We start from the raw sequence: 18,484 nt of genomic DNA on the forward strand, positions 1-18,484 counted from the left end.
TAGCTAATGAAGGGGAAGATATTTTTGAGGGGAAAAAATGATCTAAATGATATCTGGAGCTGGAGCTGGAGCTGGACCTAAGCGAATAATTGGACATTTTTCATTTCAATCTGCACCTTATCAGGCGTCCCAAGAGCACTTGAGAAGTTAAAGATAAGGAAACCTGCCAGGTCGTAATGAGATCTGAACTAGTAAACCTTTGATATTATACTAATGGTACTTTCTATTGCCGTGTAACTGATGTCAGAATGGAATACTTCAGTATTAAGCCAACAGGATTCCCTTGTCACGAAACAACTGATGTCATAATGAAATACTCTCCATTATTAAGTCAATGATGACGCAACACGATAAATCTTGTTAAATAACTGATGTCATAATATAATAATCCTTGTTGCTAAGCCAATAAATGTCATAATTGGATACACTTTGTTGCTAAGCAACTAACATCATAATAGGACATTTCTTATTGCTAAGCTGATGAGGTCATAAAGATTCACTGTTTGAATTTCTTCTGGCTCGAATGAGTTAGAAAATTCTGATGTGTGAACTTGAATTTAAGTTAATTCCCTTCCTTCACATAGATGAAATAAGCTGCCTGCTTAATGCCGGATAGTCGGCCTGCTCCAAAAGTGCTGCCAAGACTCTGTGTGGCCATCCACTAGGAGATTCTATGGACCTTCCAGGCATGACTACCCTGATGTGACTTAACACATTCAGGAGAGGAGGAAAGGATAAAATTAGCAAAAATAAAGTAATCGATGGTAATAAGAATTATCAATCAATACCCATGTTGCTTTTAAAGAAAGAACTTGCATTTATATAGTGCCTTTCGTGACTTCGGGGTGTCCCAAAGTTCGTCATAGTCAATTTAGTACCTTTGCATTGTCACGTAGGAAATGTCACAGGCAATTTGCGAAGAACAAGGCCCCACAAACAGTAATGAGAGGGATAAATGTTGACCAGGGCACTGGGAGAGGTCTGTCACACTTCTGTCAATCTTTTCGGTTTGTCTAAGAGGACGGATGAGACCTAGGTTTAATGTCTCATCTGAAAGATGGCACCTCTAATGGTGCAGCACTTCCTCATTCCTGCACTAAAGTGTTAGCCTGCATTATGGGCTCAAGGGGGTCATTATAACCCGGCAGGAAACGGACGGATCGGAGCGACTGCACGATTTTACTTTCCACTGAAGTCAAAGGAAAGTAAAACCTGGCGGGCTGTGGCATGGGCAGCAGAGTGGAGCTGGAACTCATGACCTTCTGACTCAAAGGTGAGAGTACCACCACTGACCCAAGACTGATACCTTCTGATTTAACCTCTTCCAACTGATGGGCTAATCATTATCCGAAGAAGCCTCTGCTTTGATGCCAGCAATCATAATTATTGCTATTCAGCCACTCTGAAGGAGTCGTGAGGGTGCAGACATGCTTTCACCCTGAGAGAAGGTAGCATGTTCCATTCCCGTTGCATGGCCACCCCCTGCTATCAAGCGGCAGCTCACCGATCCCACTGATCCATGGGAGAGCAGACTGCAGGACATCTATGATGCGGCTGAAGCCCCCAGCCATTCGGTCTCGCTGCCTGTCCCAGGCGGAGGGGTTGGTGGAGCCCAGAGCCTTCATGGGGCTAGTATGCAAGAAGATTTAGAGTGGGTTAGTACGTGCCCTCTTGAATGGTTTTGAAGATGTTTGAGGCAGCTCAGCACCATGTGCATGCTGACAGGTAGAAACAGCAACTGTGGGCAAAAGCGCGAAGCTGTTGTGAGGGCAGCAGCAGTGTTTGAGTGGAAGCAGAAGGAGGTGCAGAAATGTGTCCCATTGTAATTACAGGAGGGGCTTGGGAAGCGAAGGAGACAAGGATCGGAAGAGTTGGGGCTAAAGTATTGCAGGGCTGTACTGAGAATGAGAGGTGTGAAGAGTCTAACTTTGGCTGGCCTGGTAAGCTCATTAAATTTCTTCTAGCTTTGCTGCCAGCTTCTGGGAGCTACGCTGCTGGCATTGACCTGCTCGCCGATCCCACTGATCCATGGGAGAGCAGACTGCAGGACATCTATGATGCGTCTGAAGCCCCCACCCATTCAGTCTCGCTGCCTGTCCAAGGCAGAGGGGTTGGTGGAGCCCAGAGCCTTCATGGGGCTAGTATGCAAGAAGATTTAGAGTGGGTTAGTACGTGCCCTGTTGAATGGTTTGGGAATGGAACATGCTACCTTCTCTCAGGGTGAAAGCAAGTCTGCACCCTCACGACTCCTTCAGAGTGGCTGAATAGCAATAATTACGATTGTTGGCATCAAAGCAGAGGCTTCTTCAGATAATGATTAGCCCATCAGTTGGAAGAGGTTAAATCAGAAGGTATCAGTCTTGGGTCAGTGGTGGCACTCTCACCTTTGAGTCGGTGACCTCTCTCCATGCCTGTTAACTAATTTGCCAGGCCACAAATCGCCCATCTGAAGGAAAGATGACTTCCACTACTTGAACCATGTGAACCTTCATGGCTGTATCTGAGAATTGGGATGCCCTTATCAATGTCATTCTACCCATAATGCATTGACCACTGACCACGTTTGAAAAGTGCACCTTGGGTTTAAGAGCTGCAGGCTACCTTTAAGTGACAACAGACCCACCTTATTTTCCACCCACCAAAATAAGCAGCGCAATGATAGAATCATAGAATGATACAGCACTGAAGGAGGCCATTCAGCCCATCATTCCTGTGCTGGATCTTTGAAAGAACTATCCATTTAATCCCACTCCCCTGCTCTTTCCCCATAGCAAATGTTTCCACTTTAAGTATTTACCCAATTCCCTTTTGAAAGTTATAATTGAATTTGCCTCCACCACCCTTTCAAGCAGCGCATTCCAGATCATAACTCACTGTGAATAAAATGTTTCTCATGTTGCCTCTGGTTATTTTGCCAATTACCTTAAATCTGTGTCCTCTGATTACCGAACTTTCTACCATTGAAAACAATTTCTCTGTACTTACTCTATCAAATTCCCTCATGATTTTGAACTACTCTATCAAATCTCCCCTTAACTTTCTCTGCCCTAAGGAGAACAACCCCAGTTTCTCTCGTCTCTACATGTAACGTAATTAGCACTGGCAGCTCGCCTCGTGTATTTAAGTGAGGCCTGACCAACAAAATCAATCAGGCCTCTCGCTGACATCATCGAGTGGGTGGAGCAGTCTCCCAGCCATCGCTCGCCCGACCTGCGCCAGTGATGAAAATCAACCGAGAGTGCACATTCAGGGAGATGACCTTTGGGTACTTGGAGTGTTGGATTCCCTCACCCGAGAAGCCCCGGTAAAATGTGCCCATCTATAACAGATTGAAGGTCTTGTGTACACTTTGTTGGCTTCTGCTTCACTGTGAGAAATTTCATGCCAGGCCTACAAATGTGTATAAAATCCTGGAGATGAAAGAACCAGTTTTAACCAGAAATTCCCTCGATTACCTAGAACCAAGGCAGGTAGATGGAGTTCAGATACAGATCAGCCACAATCTAATTGAATGGAGGAACAGGCTCGAGGGGCTGAATGGCCTGTCCCTATGTTCAAGCAAATATAACAACCTCAATGGGCCTCACAAACCTGAATTAGAAAAACAAAATCTTTTTAATATTTTCATTTTTACCAACAGCGGCATATATCTTACTAGTTAATATATTACATCATAATATGCAACTTTATGTTTCAGTAAAAACATGTCTTTGCAATTGAAAAATATAGGAAAAAATGATTTATAGTGTTCTTTTGGTGTCTGTTTCTTGCTATTAATTATCGTCATCATCATCATCACTTTCATTGAATAATCCCAGTCTCTGGAAACATTGAACTACATTGGCCAAGAAGAAGCTTGTTGTAATGGCAGTGATGGAGACACAAACCCCAGAGAAAAAGATAATCATGTAGTCTGTCAGAGTCAGGGTGAACTCGCACTCACTGAAGCTGTTGTCCGATAACTCGTTGAGTGTGATCTTCCTCATATCCCTGGGCAAGGAGCACTGGATTGCATCGAAGCCTTGAAGAAATGAACATAAATATTTTTATATAGCAAGCAGAAGGCTACAAACCAGATCCATCAAACCCGGCCCTCAATCCTTTGACCCTTCAGAAGTGTCTGGGCTGGTGTATCTTGGTCCCACGCATCTTTTCTGACCCATCCCCCACCCCTCCCGCACCCCCCCGCTGGACTTTCAAGAAACAATCACAGCATTTACACCCTTGTGTCTTCTTGAGAAGAGGACATGGGGACCAAATCAAATGGGAAATTGACATTTGTCACTTTAATTGGCCAATAATGTGTGAAACCATCCCAGGAAAGGACAGGATAGGGGATGGTTAGTGTAATGTATTTGCTTCATGGGTTCTTTGCTTAAGAATTCATAGCAACATATTGCTATTAAGAACTAGTTGGTTTATTAGCAAAGGTTTAACAATTATACCACACATTACCAGTTCATCCACCAGGCTCACAACCACCTGCCTTACCGTGGACCCCCTGAACACAACTGGCTGAGGTTTTATTGAGTCTTGTGAATATCACATGACTGGCTAAGCCACTCACAACTCGACAGCTCAGCCAACCTGTGATCATACTCACAGATGCATACATTACAGTTGGTAACATTCAAAGTTCAACCAGCTCTGATCTTGGTGCATTGATAATCAGATTGCCATCTGAAGGCCGATAGAACCAACGAGCTTGGCTTGTGTTTAACTTCCACGCCATTCTGCATTGTTCGGGATTATATATACAGTCCTGGTGCAGTGTTCCAGGGAATCTCACTGCTTAATGCTGGCAAAGTAGAACTGAGAGTATAACTCAAGCCAGTGAACTCTGCATTTCTACATATAGATTGGGTTAACCAAGTTGGTAGCAATGTGCTGGAGGAGGATTTCTTGGAGTGCATTAGGGATGGCTTTCTATACCAATATGTCGAGGAACCAACTAGAGAGCTGGCCATCCTAGACTGGGTGTTGTGTAATGAGAGAGGACTAATTAGCAATCTTGTTGTGCGAGGCCATCTGGGGAAGAGTGACCATAATATGGTAGAATTCTTTATTAAGATGGAGAGTGACAGTGTTAATTCAGAGACTAGGGTCCTGAACTTAAGGAAAGGTAACTTCGATGTTATGAGACGTGAATTGGCTAGGATAGACTGGCAAATGATACTTAAAGGATTGACAGTGGATAGGCAATGGCAGACATTTGTAGATTACATGGATGAGCTACAACAATTGTACATCCCTGTCTGGAGTAAAAATAAAAAGGGGAAGGTGGCTCAACCGTGGCTAACAAGGGAAATTAGGAATAGTGTTAAATCCAAGGAAGAGGCATATAAATTGGCGAGCAAAAGCAGCAAACCTGAGGACTGGGAGAAATTTAGAATTCAGCAGAGGAGGACAAAGGGTCTAATTAGGAGGGGGAAATAAAGTGTGAGAGGAAGCTTGCAGGGAACATAAAAACTGACTGCAAAAGCTTCTATAGATATGTGAAGAGAAAAAGATTAGTGAAGACCAGCGTAGGTCCTTTGCAAACAGAATCAGGTGAATTTATAATGGGGAAGAAAGAAATGGCAGACCAATTGAACAAATACTTTGGATCTGTCTTCACTAAGGAAGACACAAACAACCTTCCGGAAATACTATGGGTTCGAGGGTCTAGCGAAAAGGAGTAACTGAAGGAAATCCTTATTAGTCAGGAAATTGTGTTAGGGAAATTGATGGGATTGAAGTCCGATAAATCCCTAGGGCCTGATAGGCTGCATCCCAGAGTACTTAAGGAAGTGGCCCTAGAAATAGTGGATGCATTGGTGATCATTTTCCAACATTCTATTGAATCTGGATCAGTTCCTATGGACTGGAGGGCAGCTAATGTAACACCACTTTTTAAGAAAGGAGGGAAAGAGAAAATGGGGAATTATAGACCGGTTAGCCTGACATCGGTGGTGGGGAAAATGTTGGAATCAATTATTAAAGATGAAATAGCAGCACATTTGGAAAGCAATGACAGGATCGGTCCAAGTCAGCATGTATTTATGAAAGGGAAATCATGCTTGACAAATCTTCTAGAATTTTTTGAGGATGTAACTAGTAGAGTGGACAAGGGAGAACCAGTGGATGTGGTGTATTTGGACTTTCAAAAGGCTTTTGACAAGGTCGAACACAAGAGATTAGTGTGCAAAATTAAAGCACATGGTATTGGGGGTAATGTATTGATGTGGATAGAGAACTGGTTGGCAGACAGGAAGCAGAGAGTCGGAATAAACGGGTCCTTTTCAGAATGGCAGGCAGTGACCAGTGGGGTGCCGCAGGGTTCAGTGCTGGGACCCCAGCTATTTACAATATACATCAATGATTTACATGAAGGAATTGAATGTAATATCTCCAAGATTGCAGATGACACTAAGCTGGGTGGCGGTGTGAGCTCTGAGGAGGATTCTAAGAGACTGCAGGGTGACTTGGACAGGTTAGCTGAGTGGGCACATGCATGGCAGATGCAGTATAATATAGATAAATGTGAGGTTATCTACTTTGGTGGCAAAAACACGAAGGCAGAATATTATCTGAATGGTGACAGATTAGGAAAAGGGGAGGTGCAACGAGACCTGGGTGTCATGGTACATCAGTCATTGAAGGTGAAGAAGGCAAATGGCATGTTGGCCTTCATAGTTAGAGGATTTGAGAATAGGAGCAGGGAGGTCTTACTGCAGTTGTACAGAGCCTTGGTGAGGCCACACCTGGAATATTGTGTTTAGTTTTGGTCCCCTAATCTGAGGAAGGACGTTCTTGCTATTGAGGGCTAGCAGCAAAGGTTCACCAGATTGATTCCTGGGATGGCAGGACTGACATATGAAGAGAGACTGGATCAACTGGGCTTGTATCCACTGGAGTTTAGGGGATCTCATAGAAACATATAAAATTCTGACGGGATTGAACAGGTTAGAGGCAGGAAGAATGTTCCCTTTGCTGGGGAGTTCGAGAACCAGGGGTCACAGTCTAAGAATAAGGGGTAAGCCATTTAGGACCGAGATGAGGAGAAACTTCTTCACTCAGAGAGTTATTAACCTGTGGAATTCTCTACCTCATAAAGCTGTTGAGGCCAGTTCGTTAGATATATTCAAAAGGGAGTCAAATATGGCCCTTACGGCCAAAGGGATCAAGGGGTATGGAGAGAAAGCAGGAAAGGGGTACTGAGGTTGAATGATCAGCCATGATCTTATTGAATGGCAGTGCAGGCTCGAAGGGCCGAATGACCTGCTCCTGCACCTAATTTCAACGTTTCTATGTTTCTCTGAGCAGGTACCTATCTCCCATCAGTACCAATAGCATGACATCATCATCGCAAACTTCACTGTCTCTCGGTAAACATTTATATTTGCAGGTTCATTTGCTTCTAGAGAATATGAACCAGGAGAAAAGTAAGTTGGAAATATGGCACAGGTACTGGGGGAAACCTCTCTCCACTGGCATCTGTACATTAAGGGGTTAAAGACGCCTCATTCAGTGAAAGCAGATCTGCCAACAAGCAGTGACTGATCCTTGCTCGAGTCTAATCCCGATACTTTCCAATGTGAACACACAAAGCCTGGGGTTGGGAGAATCACATTTAATGGAAAATAAACCATTGTTGCCAGCATTAGGTGCTCCAAACACCCAGAAGAGCGAAACAGAAGAGGAGTATTTGCGTTGATTAACTCTGTCACCTTGTCTTACACCTTTGTTGGTGATCTGTCAACGAGAGCCCTAGTTTTAATGATTAGTTAATGAATACGCAAGCTGCAGATCCAGATTAAGGGGCCAATTTTCATCATGGCCTCCGCCCGCCCAAGTGCTGCCGAGGTACCGGACGGTACTTTGGGCGGGATATTCACGGCCGAGGTCCCTCGAAGGTCGGCGGGCAGCAAATGGACGACGTACGCCGCCAATCTGGGCGGCGGCAGGCGGGAGCTCTCATTCTCGGCAGCAGAGGCGCTTGCCGCCCAAGTGCCACCGAGGATGGAGTCAGGCCCACGGAGGGTCGAAGAGCTGGGGAAAAAAAATCACCAATAAAAAAAACTATCGGAAGACCTCCAGGGGACCACCTGCAGGTAAGTCGCTGTTGAGTTTTTTTTTAAATGTTCACTTACCTTTTTTTTCAGGTTCTTCCTCCTTACCGTCGGGGACAGACCAGCCTCCAGCCAGTGGTCCACCCCCACTGCCGCCGAGTCCCACCCGCATCAATTTGGGCTCGGCGGGCGGGAGCTCAGTTGTGCCACTTGGCCGCCCGCTGACGTCAGCAGCTCTCCCCTGCCGTCTGCTCCAGGCCACCTCAAATGTGGCACTGGGCGGATCAAGAAGAGCAATGTCAGTGGCAGTGGGCGGCAGTCGGCGGTGAGTGATGAATTTCAGCCCCTAAGAATTCTTGGGAGCCCAAAGGTACCTTCAGGACTATCCACACCCCCACAGTATATGTAACCGAATATGAAAAAAGAGAACGTTCAAGACACTACCTTGTGTATTTAGAACAGGTGTTTGGCTGCTTGTCCCCGCGACTGAGTTTAATCAGAATATCCACATTCTCAGTTTAACCTGCCAGCACACCTACATTAACGTACTTCATTTAAAGCGAGATACCAGAAAATTGTGTCCGACAAAACAACATGCAACTTATACCCGCTTTTGCTTCACAACAAAAGTGTCTTACCCGCAGAACAACAGGAAGAGAGCCAGATCACTGTACCAATGCAGCAGTCTTCCTGGGGCTGGGAGCAGGAAGGGATTGGCGGCGTGAACTGTCGCACCTTTCCTGTGGGAAGTTCCGAGAACCGGGAGGCGGGTGCAAACCACAGGCACGATGCGCAAAGTCCAAGGTTTCCCGCTCGCTGCAGTGCCCAGGAGATCACCGGGCCCCATATCTGGCTGGGGTCCCAGCAGACCCCTGGCCACATGCCCCACTGACCCCTGAGTACATGCCGCATAGACCCCTGGCCACGTGCTCCACAGAACCCTGGGCACACGCCCCACAGACCCCTGGGCACACGTCCTGTAGACCCCTGGGCATGTGCCCGTGTCTTAATCCATCTCTGATTGGATGGCTTCATGAATGACTGCAAAGTTTGGTCTAGTGCAGACTGATACAGGCTGCTTAGGCCTGTGTTGAGTTGGTAGGTTGGGTGCGAGAGAGAGGATAAACAGTCCGGGTTGCCACTCGTGATGGCTATCCAGTGACCCCTGCCAGAACATGCAGGGGGCATCACGTGAGGAAAGGAGTAGGCATGGATTTGGTGTCCCCACAGTCAAGTAACTAACTGACCCTCACTATCTCGGCATCACACAGAAAGAATGGTCACTTGGACCCAGTACCAGAGACCAGTGGGCATGTTCTACACCAGCATGATTCAGCACCTTAAGGAGAAGAAGGGAAAAGATTGCAGGGAATAAAATATTTTACAAAAGTGTTTGCCCATTTATATAGCAACAGCCCCTGCTTTGCCATTCAATTGCATCATGGCTGATCTGTATCTTAACTCCATCTATCCGCCTTAGTTCCATATCCCTTAATAAACTTGCCTAACAAAAATCTAGCAATCTCAGTGTTAACATTTTTAATTGGCTCCTCCCAGCCTCAACAGCTTTTTGGGGGAGAAAGTTCCAGATTTCCACTACTCTTTGTGCAAAGAAGTGCTTCCAGACAACATCCCTGAACAGCCTAGCTCTAATTTTAATGTTATGCCCCTTTGGTTTGGACTCCACCAACCAGAGGAAATAGATTCTCTCTATCTACCCTATCAACTCCTTTAATCACCTTGAACATCTCAAATATAGTACCTATCACACCCACAGGACATGACAGAGCAGTCCTCAGCCATTGAATTACTTTTTAAATACAATCACTGTTGTTATGTTGGCAAACATGGCTGTCAATTGCTCACAGCATGATCCCACAAGGAGTGAATGAAATGAAAAATGAGTTCATCTAAATGAGTCCCTCGAAATCGAGACAGACTTGCTTCCACTCTAAAAGTGAGTTCTCAGGTGGTTGTCCAGTCCAATGTGGGAATTACAGTCTCTGTCACAGGTGGGACAGACGGTGGTTGGAGGAAAGGGTGGGTGGGGAGTCTGGTTTGCCGCACGCTCCTTCCGCTGCCTGCATTTGCTTTCTGCATGTTCTCGACGATGAAACTCGAGGTGCTCAGTGCCCTCCAGGATGCTCTTCCTCCACTTAGGGCGGTGTAGGGCCAGGAATTCCCAGGTGCCGGTAGGGTTGTTGCACTTTACTAAAGAGGCTTTGAGGGTGTTCTTGAAACGTTTCCTCTGCCCACCTGGGGATCACTTGCCGTGTAGGAGTTCCAAGTAAAGCGCTTGCTTAGAGAGTTTTGTGTCGGGGCATGTGGACGATGTGACCCGCCCAATGGAGCTGGTCGAGTGTGGTCAGTGCTTCGATGCTGGGGATGTTGGCCTGGGTGAGAACACTGACGTTGGTGTGTCTGTCCTCCCAGGGGATTTGCAGGATCTTGCGGATCTCACCTCCACCTTAGATGCCTTGTCCCATTAACACCACTACTCCCTCTTACCCTGGTCATTCCCCCAGTATGGCCCTCATCTCCACTCCCTTAAGTCCAAGGAATGCAGACTTGAACATTTATGGCGGACAATTCATTTAGCCATTCATTGGCAGTTGTGGTTGGACTATATAAAGTACTATTGGGCCCTGCTGTCCTCTGCCAAAACTGCTCACTGTTGCAGGATCATCTTAAATCCTTCTCCCCTGACCCCCTCCGCCATCACCTCCAATAACAAATGCAAAGAGCTCATAGATTTCTTTGTCACTAAGATTGAGACTATCCATTCAGTGGCTTCTGCCGCTTCCTTTTCATCTCCTAGCCCACCGGGCCAAACTTCCCCAAAGGTTCCCCCCATCCTAGCCCTGAACTCACATCTTTCTCTAGTTTCTCTCCTATCTCCCCTCAAACCCTCCACCACCTCACCTTGTCTATGAGACCCACCTCCTGCTCCCTCGACCCTATTCCCACCAAACTGCTGACCACCCAGCTTCCCTACCTGGCTCCCATGTTAGCTGATATTGTTAACGGTTCAATCTCCTCAGGTACTGTTCCCCTCCCCTTCAAATCTTCCATCATCACCCTCTTTCTCAAAAAAAAATCCTTGACCCCCTCTATCCTTACAAACTACCTCCCCATCTGCTATCTCCCTTTCCTCTTCAAACTCCATGCTTGACCTGCTCCAATCAGGCTTCCGCCCTGCCACAGCACTAAAAGAGCCCTTATCAAAGTCACAAATGACATCCTCTGTGACGGTGACAGTGGTAAATTATCCCTCCTCGCCCTTCTTGACCTGTCTGCAGCCTTTGACACGGTTGACCACACCATCCTTCTCCAAAGCCTTTACTCTATCGCTCAGCTGGATGGGTTTGCACTCGCCTGGATCTATTCCTATCTAGCCTGTCATAGCCAGAGAATCACCTGCAATGCCTTCTCTTCCCACACCCACTCTGTTAACTCTGGAGTCCCCCAAGTATCTGTCTTTTTTCTCATCCACATGCTGCCCCTCGGGTTCCATATGTACGCTGATGCTCCACCTCACCAGCACCTAACCCCTCCAGTGCCTCTGATTTGTCAGGCAGCTTGTCTGACATCCAATATTGGATGAGTAGTAATTTACTCCAACTAAAGCCATCATCTTCAGTCCCCACCAGACTCCGTTCCCTAGCTACCGACCCATCCCCCTGTGCTTGCTGACCTACATTGGCTTCCGGTTAAGCAATGCCTCGATATCAAAATTCGCATCCTTGTTTTTAATCCCTTCATGGCCTCGCCCCTCCCTATCTCTGTAATCTCCTGTAGCCCTATAACACCCTTGATATCTCTGCGCTCCTCCAATTCTGCCCTCTTGAGCACCTCCGATTTTAATCGCTTCACCATTGGCAGCCGTGCCTTCAGCTGTCTAGGTCCTAAGCTCTGGAATTCCCTCCCTAAACCTCTCTGCCTCTATACTCCTCCCTCTCCTTTAAGACGCTCATTAAAACCTACCTCTTTGACCAAGCTTTTGGTCACCTGTCCTAATATCTCCTTATATAGCTCGGTGTCAGATTTTGTTTGATAATGCTCCTGTGAAGCGCCTTGGGACGCTTTACTACGTCAAAGGTGCTATATAAATACAAGTTGTTGTTTTGTCGTTTATTTTGTCACCAGCGGTCAGGTTCTCATGCGCCCTGCACTAACACAAAAAAGCAATAATAATGTCATTTATCTCCTCATTGAGTGCAATGTCAGGATGTATTCTGTGTGTATACCCTTATGTACACTCTCATTGAGTTAATTGACTCTATTTTCACTCATCCAAACATCAATCCATTAATTGTTCAGCTAAACGTGTCAGTTTAATACCTCATTATTCATTAACTTCTGTTGTCTAGACAAGATAAATGTTCTGTTGCTGTCATCACTGTGCTTTGTTATTGGAAATATTAGACCAGAGTCCACTCATTATTCTAGGGTGCTGTCTTTGTACGCTCCGGGAGCTACACACTGAGCGAGTGCTTGCAAACTGATGAGTAATGGTCCACCCACTGACACCTCAGTTGTTTAGAACAGCGAGTCGCTGAGCCCCACAGACTGAGAGAGACCAGACTTTGCTCTCTGCCTTGTATAATGTATGCTCACAGGTTTGTAGAGCTCTTGACATTAACCGGCCCAGGCAGCGGGAGGTCGAGGGGGTCGTTCAGCCCGACTGCCTGCCTCTCTTCCACGGTTACGTTTGAGCCAGGGTGTCCCTGGAGATGGAGCACGCGGTGTCCGCCGGTAATTCACGGCCTTCGGCGAGAGGTGGGTGCCGGAGGGACTGGAGTGCATCATCACCCCCGGCAAACAAATTTTAATTTGACCGTAGTTTCAAAAAGTTTTATTTGATAATTTGTCAGTTCTTGTGCCCCTTTAATAAGGGGGCACTCAATTTAAAGTTCTACCTCAAAATAGTTGTAGAGCTGTTAAGTTGTGAGTGCCTTAGCCAGTCACGTGATGTTCACAAGACTCAATAAAACCCCAGCCAGTTATGTTCGGGGGTCCACGATGAGGCAGGTGAGCCTGGTGGATGAACTGTAATGTGTAGCGTGATTGTTTACCCTTTGCTAATAAACCAACTAGTTCTTAATAGCAATGTGTTGCTATGAATTCTTAAGAAAATAACCCATGAAGCAAATACATTACACCTTGGTTTGAGTTAACTAGTCTCCCTCGGGCAGCAGTGGGAGTTGCTACAAATAGCCTCTGCGTCCCAGGGCTCCTGCTCCTGATCGCTATCCAGAAACTCCTGCTAACAAAATGTGGATGTCAGGTGAGCACAGGATTGTGTTGTGATGGCGCCCTTAGTTGAATCACACAGAAGCTGAAATTAGTCTTCGGTGAAAGAACGTAAGAACATAAGAAATCAGAGGCAGGAGTAGGCCATTCGGCCCCTTGAGCCTGCTCCGCCATTCAATAAGATCATGGCTGATCTGATCTTGGCCTCAACTCCACTTTCCTGCCTGTTCCCCATAACCCTTGGCTCCTATATAGTTCAAGACTCTGTCTATCTCAGCCTTGAATATATTCAATAACTCAACCTCCACAGCTCTCTGGGGTAGAGAATTCCGAAGATTCACAACCCTCTGAGAGAAGAAATTCCTCCTTATCTCCATCTTAAATGGGCAACCCCTTATTCTGAAACTATGCCCCCTAGTTCTAGATTCCCCCTTGAGGCAGCCTATTTTATACCCGACTGATTGACTTCAGGGGCAGTGTAAGTCGGGCAGTCAATTCGCTATCAGCCTGCCATTGACCAATTTTACCCCCAGAATCTCTCTGTCATCACTAACTCCCTCACTTTATTCTAAAGTTCCCTCATCAGTAACTGTTCCCAAATTCCTTTAAACCATCATGGTAAGCGATCAGTACAACATGATTTAATTGCTCCCCACTCCAATTTTATCCCATCTCAGAACATTAAAGGAGATCATGTTACCAAAATATTCTCCCTTTATGCTGCCCTTCAAACCTCTCCTGACATTCCCAGATATATATATATGATTTTATTCATAAGAACATCATCCTCTTGCTATTATGGGAAGGACAGGAGAAGCGTGAAGGTTTGGAGAGCCAGGGAGAGCGCTGAGCTGGGAGGGCGGGGCTGAGGGGTCGCACATTACAGACAGAAATTGTTTAATAATCAGGGACCACAGTGCAGCCTCAAATTCTCTTATCCAGTTTGACATCTATTTAAAACAGAAACATTTCCCCTTCAATTTTCTCCACTCCCCCCTGTAGATGCTGGGGTACTGTTTTGTGGGCAGTAGCCATCTTTAGTGTCTCACCCAAATGCCCATTCTTCGACTGTGAGCCTACACAGTGAGTGTTAGCAGGCTGATCGACTGGGGATTGCACCACAGTTTAGCCCGATCCTGTTCTTGCCCGACACCAATACATACTTTCCAGCAGGTCACTGGATAGCGATCAAGAGCGGGAATTCTGGCTGATGTTTTTCTCCTCCTTAACCCAGGCTAGCTGAGGGCAATTCTACCGCCTTACTTGAACTGGTAACTGCGGAGCCGTACCCCCACAGGAGTCAGTGCCCGTGGATTGGGAGGGGGGGAGGGGTGTGGGGCAGAAGGCCAATGTCCACACACACACATCCAGCATGGGCTAGTGAATAGTGGGAAAGAAGGGGACATAAGACTTTAAGACCGGGACAAGTGTTAAATTTTAACCCTCTGTCTCACCTCTTCAAAGCACTGCTAAAGACCTTGAGAAGCCAACCCAGCAGCGACTGCACTCGGCAGAACTGTTATTTACTTTCTGAATTGAGTTGAAGACCTCACAGGCTGGACTGGTAGGTTGAAGACAAGTCAGTGGCTTAATGACTAAGTACACAGCTCGATGTGTCCGGAGCTATGCAGACAAACCAGAACCTGGTTCAAAACCCTGAAGATGCTGGGATACATTTCCGTGGCTATTGGTAGATGTCCTGAAGCCAATCTCTAAATGTGAGCCTGGGCAATGAGAGCAAGCAGGCTGTTTAACTGTGGGAGGCATCACAGTGAAGCCCGACTGTGTCCTCACCCACTGTACACACACACACACACACACACACACACAGCAGGAGTAGGTGATTAACCATCAGGAACAGGAACCCTGGCTAACCTTCAATCCAGAGGTGCTGACTGCCCAGGCCAATTGAGCCGGCCCTACTGCTACCCTGGCTCCAGAGGAGTTAACCCAGCACGCAATTGGGATCTAACCTGAACCTTCTGGCTTAGCTATTCAACCCTGAGCCAACCAAGCCAGCTGGGAGCCTCAAAGAAAATCTCAGGAACTGGGACTGATCAAGTTAATCTCAGTTTTCCTCATTCCTAACCGTCCTCCCCCACCCCCCCCCCACCCCCCTCCCCACACCTCACAAAGCCAGACAGACATTCACACACATACAAAATTGATTTCAATATTTCGATCAAAAAATCATTTAAATAACAATCTGATTTCCACCAGAACCTCTAGCTCAGCACACGGTAATACTTTAGTAAATATTAATCTGTTAGTATTAATTTCCGTTCCGTTGCTGATTCGGGAATTACCAATCCCAATGCGACTGATGAGTATCTATGTTAATGTTATTTATTTTCTCCCCTCCTCCAAAGGTGCTATGGGGATAGTGCAGGAGTTGAGGTGGAAGATCAGCTATGATCTCATTGAATAGCGGAGCAGGCTCGAAGGGCTCGAGGGGCCGAATGGCCTAATGCTGCTCCTATTTCTTATGTTCTTATGCTGCGGATTCCTGACTCCAGTACAGCGCCCATGTGGTCATTCTTCCTGAGACAGGCTAGATGCAAAGTTACTCGACCCCATCCCGTCCTCACCTGAGGACCCCCACATGTGCACTTTCTAGCAGGAGTCAGCCATGATCTCATTGAATGGCAGAACAGGCTCGAGGGGCTGAACGGCCTCCTCCTATTCCTTGGAACCACCAGACAACGATAGGGAGAAGAACCTGGCTGATTTTACCGTGGTCTAGTCCAGGGAAACAGAAATGAGTTGCAGCCTTTCTACTGACTCCTGCCTACAAATGGACTACATTTTAATCCTGATTATGTCTCAGTGGGTAACACTCTCGCCTCTGAGTCAGAAGGATGTGGGTTCAAGTCCCACTCCAGGGACTTGAACACAAAAAATCTAGGCTGACACTCCAGTGCTGAGGGAGTGCTGCACTGTCCGAGGTGCCGTCTTTCGGATGAGATGTTAAACCGAGGTGCCGTCTTTCGGATGAGACATTAAACCGAGGTCCCGTCTGCTCTCTCAAGTGGACGTAAAAGATCCCATTGCACTGTTTCGAAGATGAACAGGGGAGTTATCCCCGATGTCCTGGCCAATATTTACCCTTCAATCAATATAACAAAAGCAGATTATCTGGCCATTATCACATTGCTGTTTGTGGGAGCTTGCTGTGCGCATTTTTGGCTGCCGCGTTTCCCACATTACAACAGTGACTACACTCCAAAAAGTACTTGATTGGCTGTAAAGCGCTTCGAGACGTCCGGGTGGTCGTGACAGACGCTATATAAATGCAAGTTTTTATTTCTGATTATATATATTTCTCTGCATGTTTGGTTTTACTCTAGGGGGAAAAAAAATCCCCGATGGGATCAATCAGGAAAGACGCGTGTTTACGCTGGAGGGGTTGCCAGGACCGCACACTGACCTGTGGGGAGAACCTCGGCGTTGTCCCGCAGCCAGAGGAAGAGATTGGCGAAGGTGCAGTTGCAGAGCCAGGGGTTGCCCTCCAGCCGCACAGTCCGGAGGGACGGCAAGGAGCTGAGGGCCGCCACGCTCAGCGCCTCCAGCGCGTTGTCGTTCAGCTCCAGCACTTGGAGCGCGTCCAGGCTGCGGAAAGCCTCTTGGTCCACCTGGCCCAGGTTGGGGTTGTTGCCCAGCCGCAGCATGATGAGCCGGTGGGCCGAGCTGAACGCCCCGGAGCCCAGCCGCGAGAAGTTGTTGTGCCTCAGGTCCAGGTAGATGAGCTTGGTGCTGCTGAAGGTCCTGCCGCCGATGGACGACAGCGAGTTGTTGCTGAGGTCCAGGTACACCAGGTCGCCGTAGTACATGAAGAAGTCCGCCGGGATCTGCCGGATGCGGTTGTGGCTCAGCAGGATCTTCCTGATCAGCAGGGGGAAGGCGCCGGCCGGCAGGGCGGACAGTCCCAGGTCCCGGCAGTCGATGGTGTGAGCGTCCCGGCAGAGGCAGCCCTCGGGGCAGGCGGACCCCAGCGGCAGCAGGCACAGCACCAGAGGCAGCAGGCACAGCCGAGGGGGGCATGAGCGCATGGCAGAAGGGGGCACCGGGATCGCGGCTGCCGCCGGGCTGGCGGAGACATGCTGGGGGAATGCAGGGACTGCACAGCTGTGCATGGTGTGAGTGAGATCGGATAGCAGTGCCTGGATCACATAGCACCAACACGGGGAGCTGCAGGGAGGAGGGAACTGGGAGTCACCGTCAGGAGAAAGAACACAGTAAAACGAGTGGATCTTTCCATTCCACAGAGAAAAGGCTGCACTCGCACATCCTAATGTCCCAGCTTTATAACATGAACCATATAGATTGCAATCTCACGTGATTGATATGCATTATAATTACTGTAGGGTTTTGCATTATGATATGTCTATCATAATCAATAATCATTCTTAACACGCGCAAAAGATGTTTTAAAGCCTCGCATATATACAGCACCTTTTATAACCTCAGGGCACCCCAAAGCGCTTTATAGCCAACGAAGTACTTTTGAAAGTTAGCAGCATAAGAAAAACTGCATGAAGAACATAAAGAACTTTTGTGATTAGCGTTGTTACTGTGTGCGCTGCCATATTGATTCAAACTTTAAAGAAAGACTTGCATTTCTATAGCACCTTTCACGGCAGCTGTGGCTAGCCAAACTTGCCGAGGGAAGGAGTAAAGCTACATGGCACTGAAAGCAATATGGCACTTCACACTGAAAAGAAAATGTGGAATAACGGAGCGTGGCCGCAGAAGACGACACAACTGCCATACCCCATGTATTGCAACATTCTACATACCACCCCACCCGGAGCCATGCCATCTCCTGGGAGAGGCAAAAAAATCAGGTTTAAAACCCCAGTCCAATTGGGGGAAAAAAATTGGGAAAATTCCTCTCCGACCCATCCAGGCAATCGAAACTAGTCCAGGGGATCACTCTGGCCGTATTAGATTCCATATATATACCATCGTGTCTGTGCCAGCCAACAAGAGATTATCCAGTCGCGGTGGAGGTGCGGCGAATGAGGGTACGGGCCCAGAAGAGCCGAGGGCCCAGGGGCAGCACGGACCTGCCCACACTGCGATATGTGTGCGCACAAGGTCCGTGCAGCAGAGCTGGTCTCCAGTCATCCTGGTTAATCCTTGCCACTGGATAAAGGCCTAGCTCTGTCAAGCCCGTGTGG

At 47.4% G+C, this 18,484-nt stretch overlaps 1 protein-coding gene across 1 annotated transcript; it reads right to left on the reverse strand.

The window, feature by feature from the left end:
• Positions 1-3,752: 3,752 nt before the first annotated feature.
• Positions 3,753-17,395, reverse strand: LOC139229266 (leucine-rich repeat-containing protein 38-like). Its single transcript, XM_070860925.1, has 2 exons — positions 16,732-17,395; positions 3,753-4,021 (listed from the first exon to the last, which is right to left on the reverse strand). Exons 1-2 carry the CDS (start codon positions 17,351-17,353, stop codon positions 3,774-3,776), a joined length of 870 nt encoding a protein of 289 aa, XP_070717026.1. The 5' UTR covers positions 17,354-17,395; the 3' UTR covers positions 3,753-3,773.
• Between the last annotated feature and the right edge of the window lie 1,089 nt (positions 17,396-18,484).

Source organism: Pristiophorus japonicus, chromosome 18 (assembly GCF_044704955.1).
Source record: "Pristiophorus japonicus isolate sPriJap1 chromosome 18, sPriJap1.hap1, whole genome shotgun sequence".
Taxonomy (NCBI): domain Eukaryota; kingdom Metazoa; phylum Chordata; class Chondrichthyes; family Pristiophoridae; genus Pristiophorus; species Pristiophorus japonicus.

Excerpts from the sequence above, each read along its gene's own strand:
- LOC139229266 (XM_070860925.1), bottom strand. The coding sequence starts at position 17,353 with ATGCGCTCATGCCCCCCTCGGCTGTGCCTGCTGCCTCTGGTGCTGTGC. Across the intron at positions 4,022-16,731 it reads CGCCGAGGTTCTCCCCACAG|GCTTCGATGCAATCCAGTGC; the intron begins GTCAGTGTGCGG and ends CATTTCTTCAAG.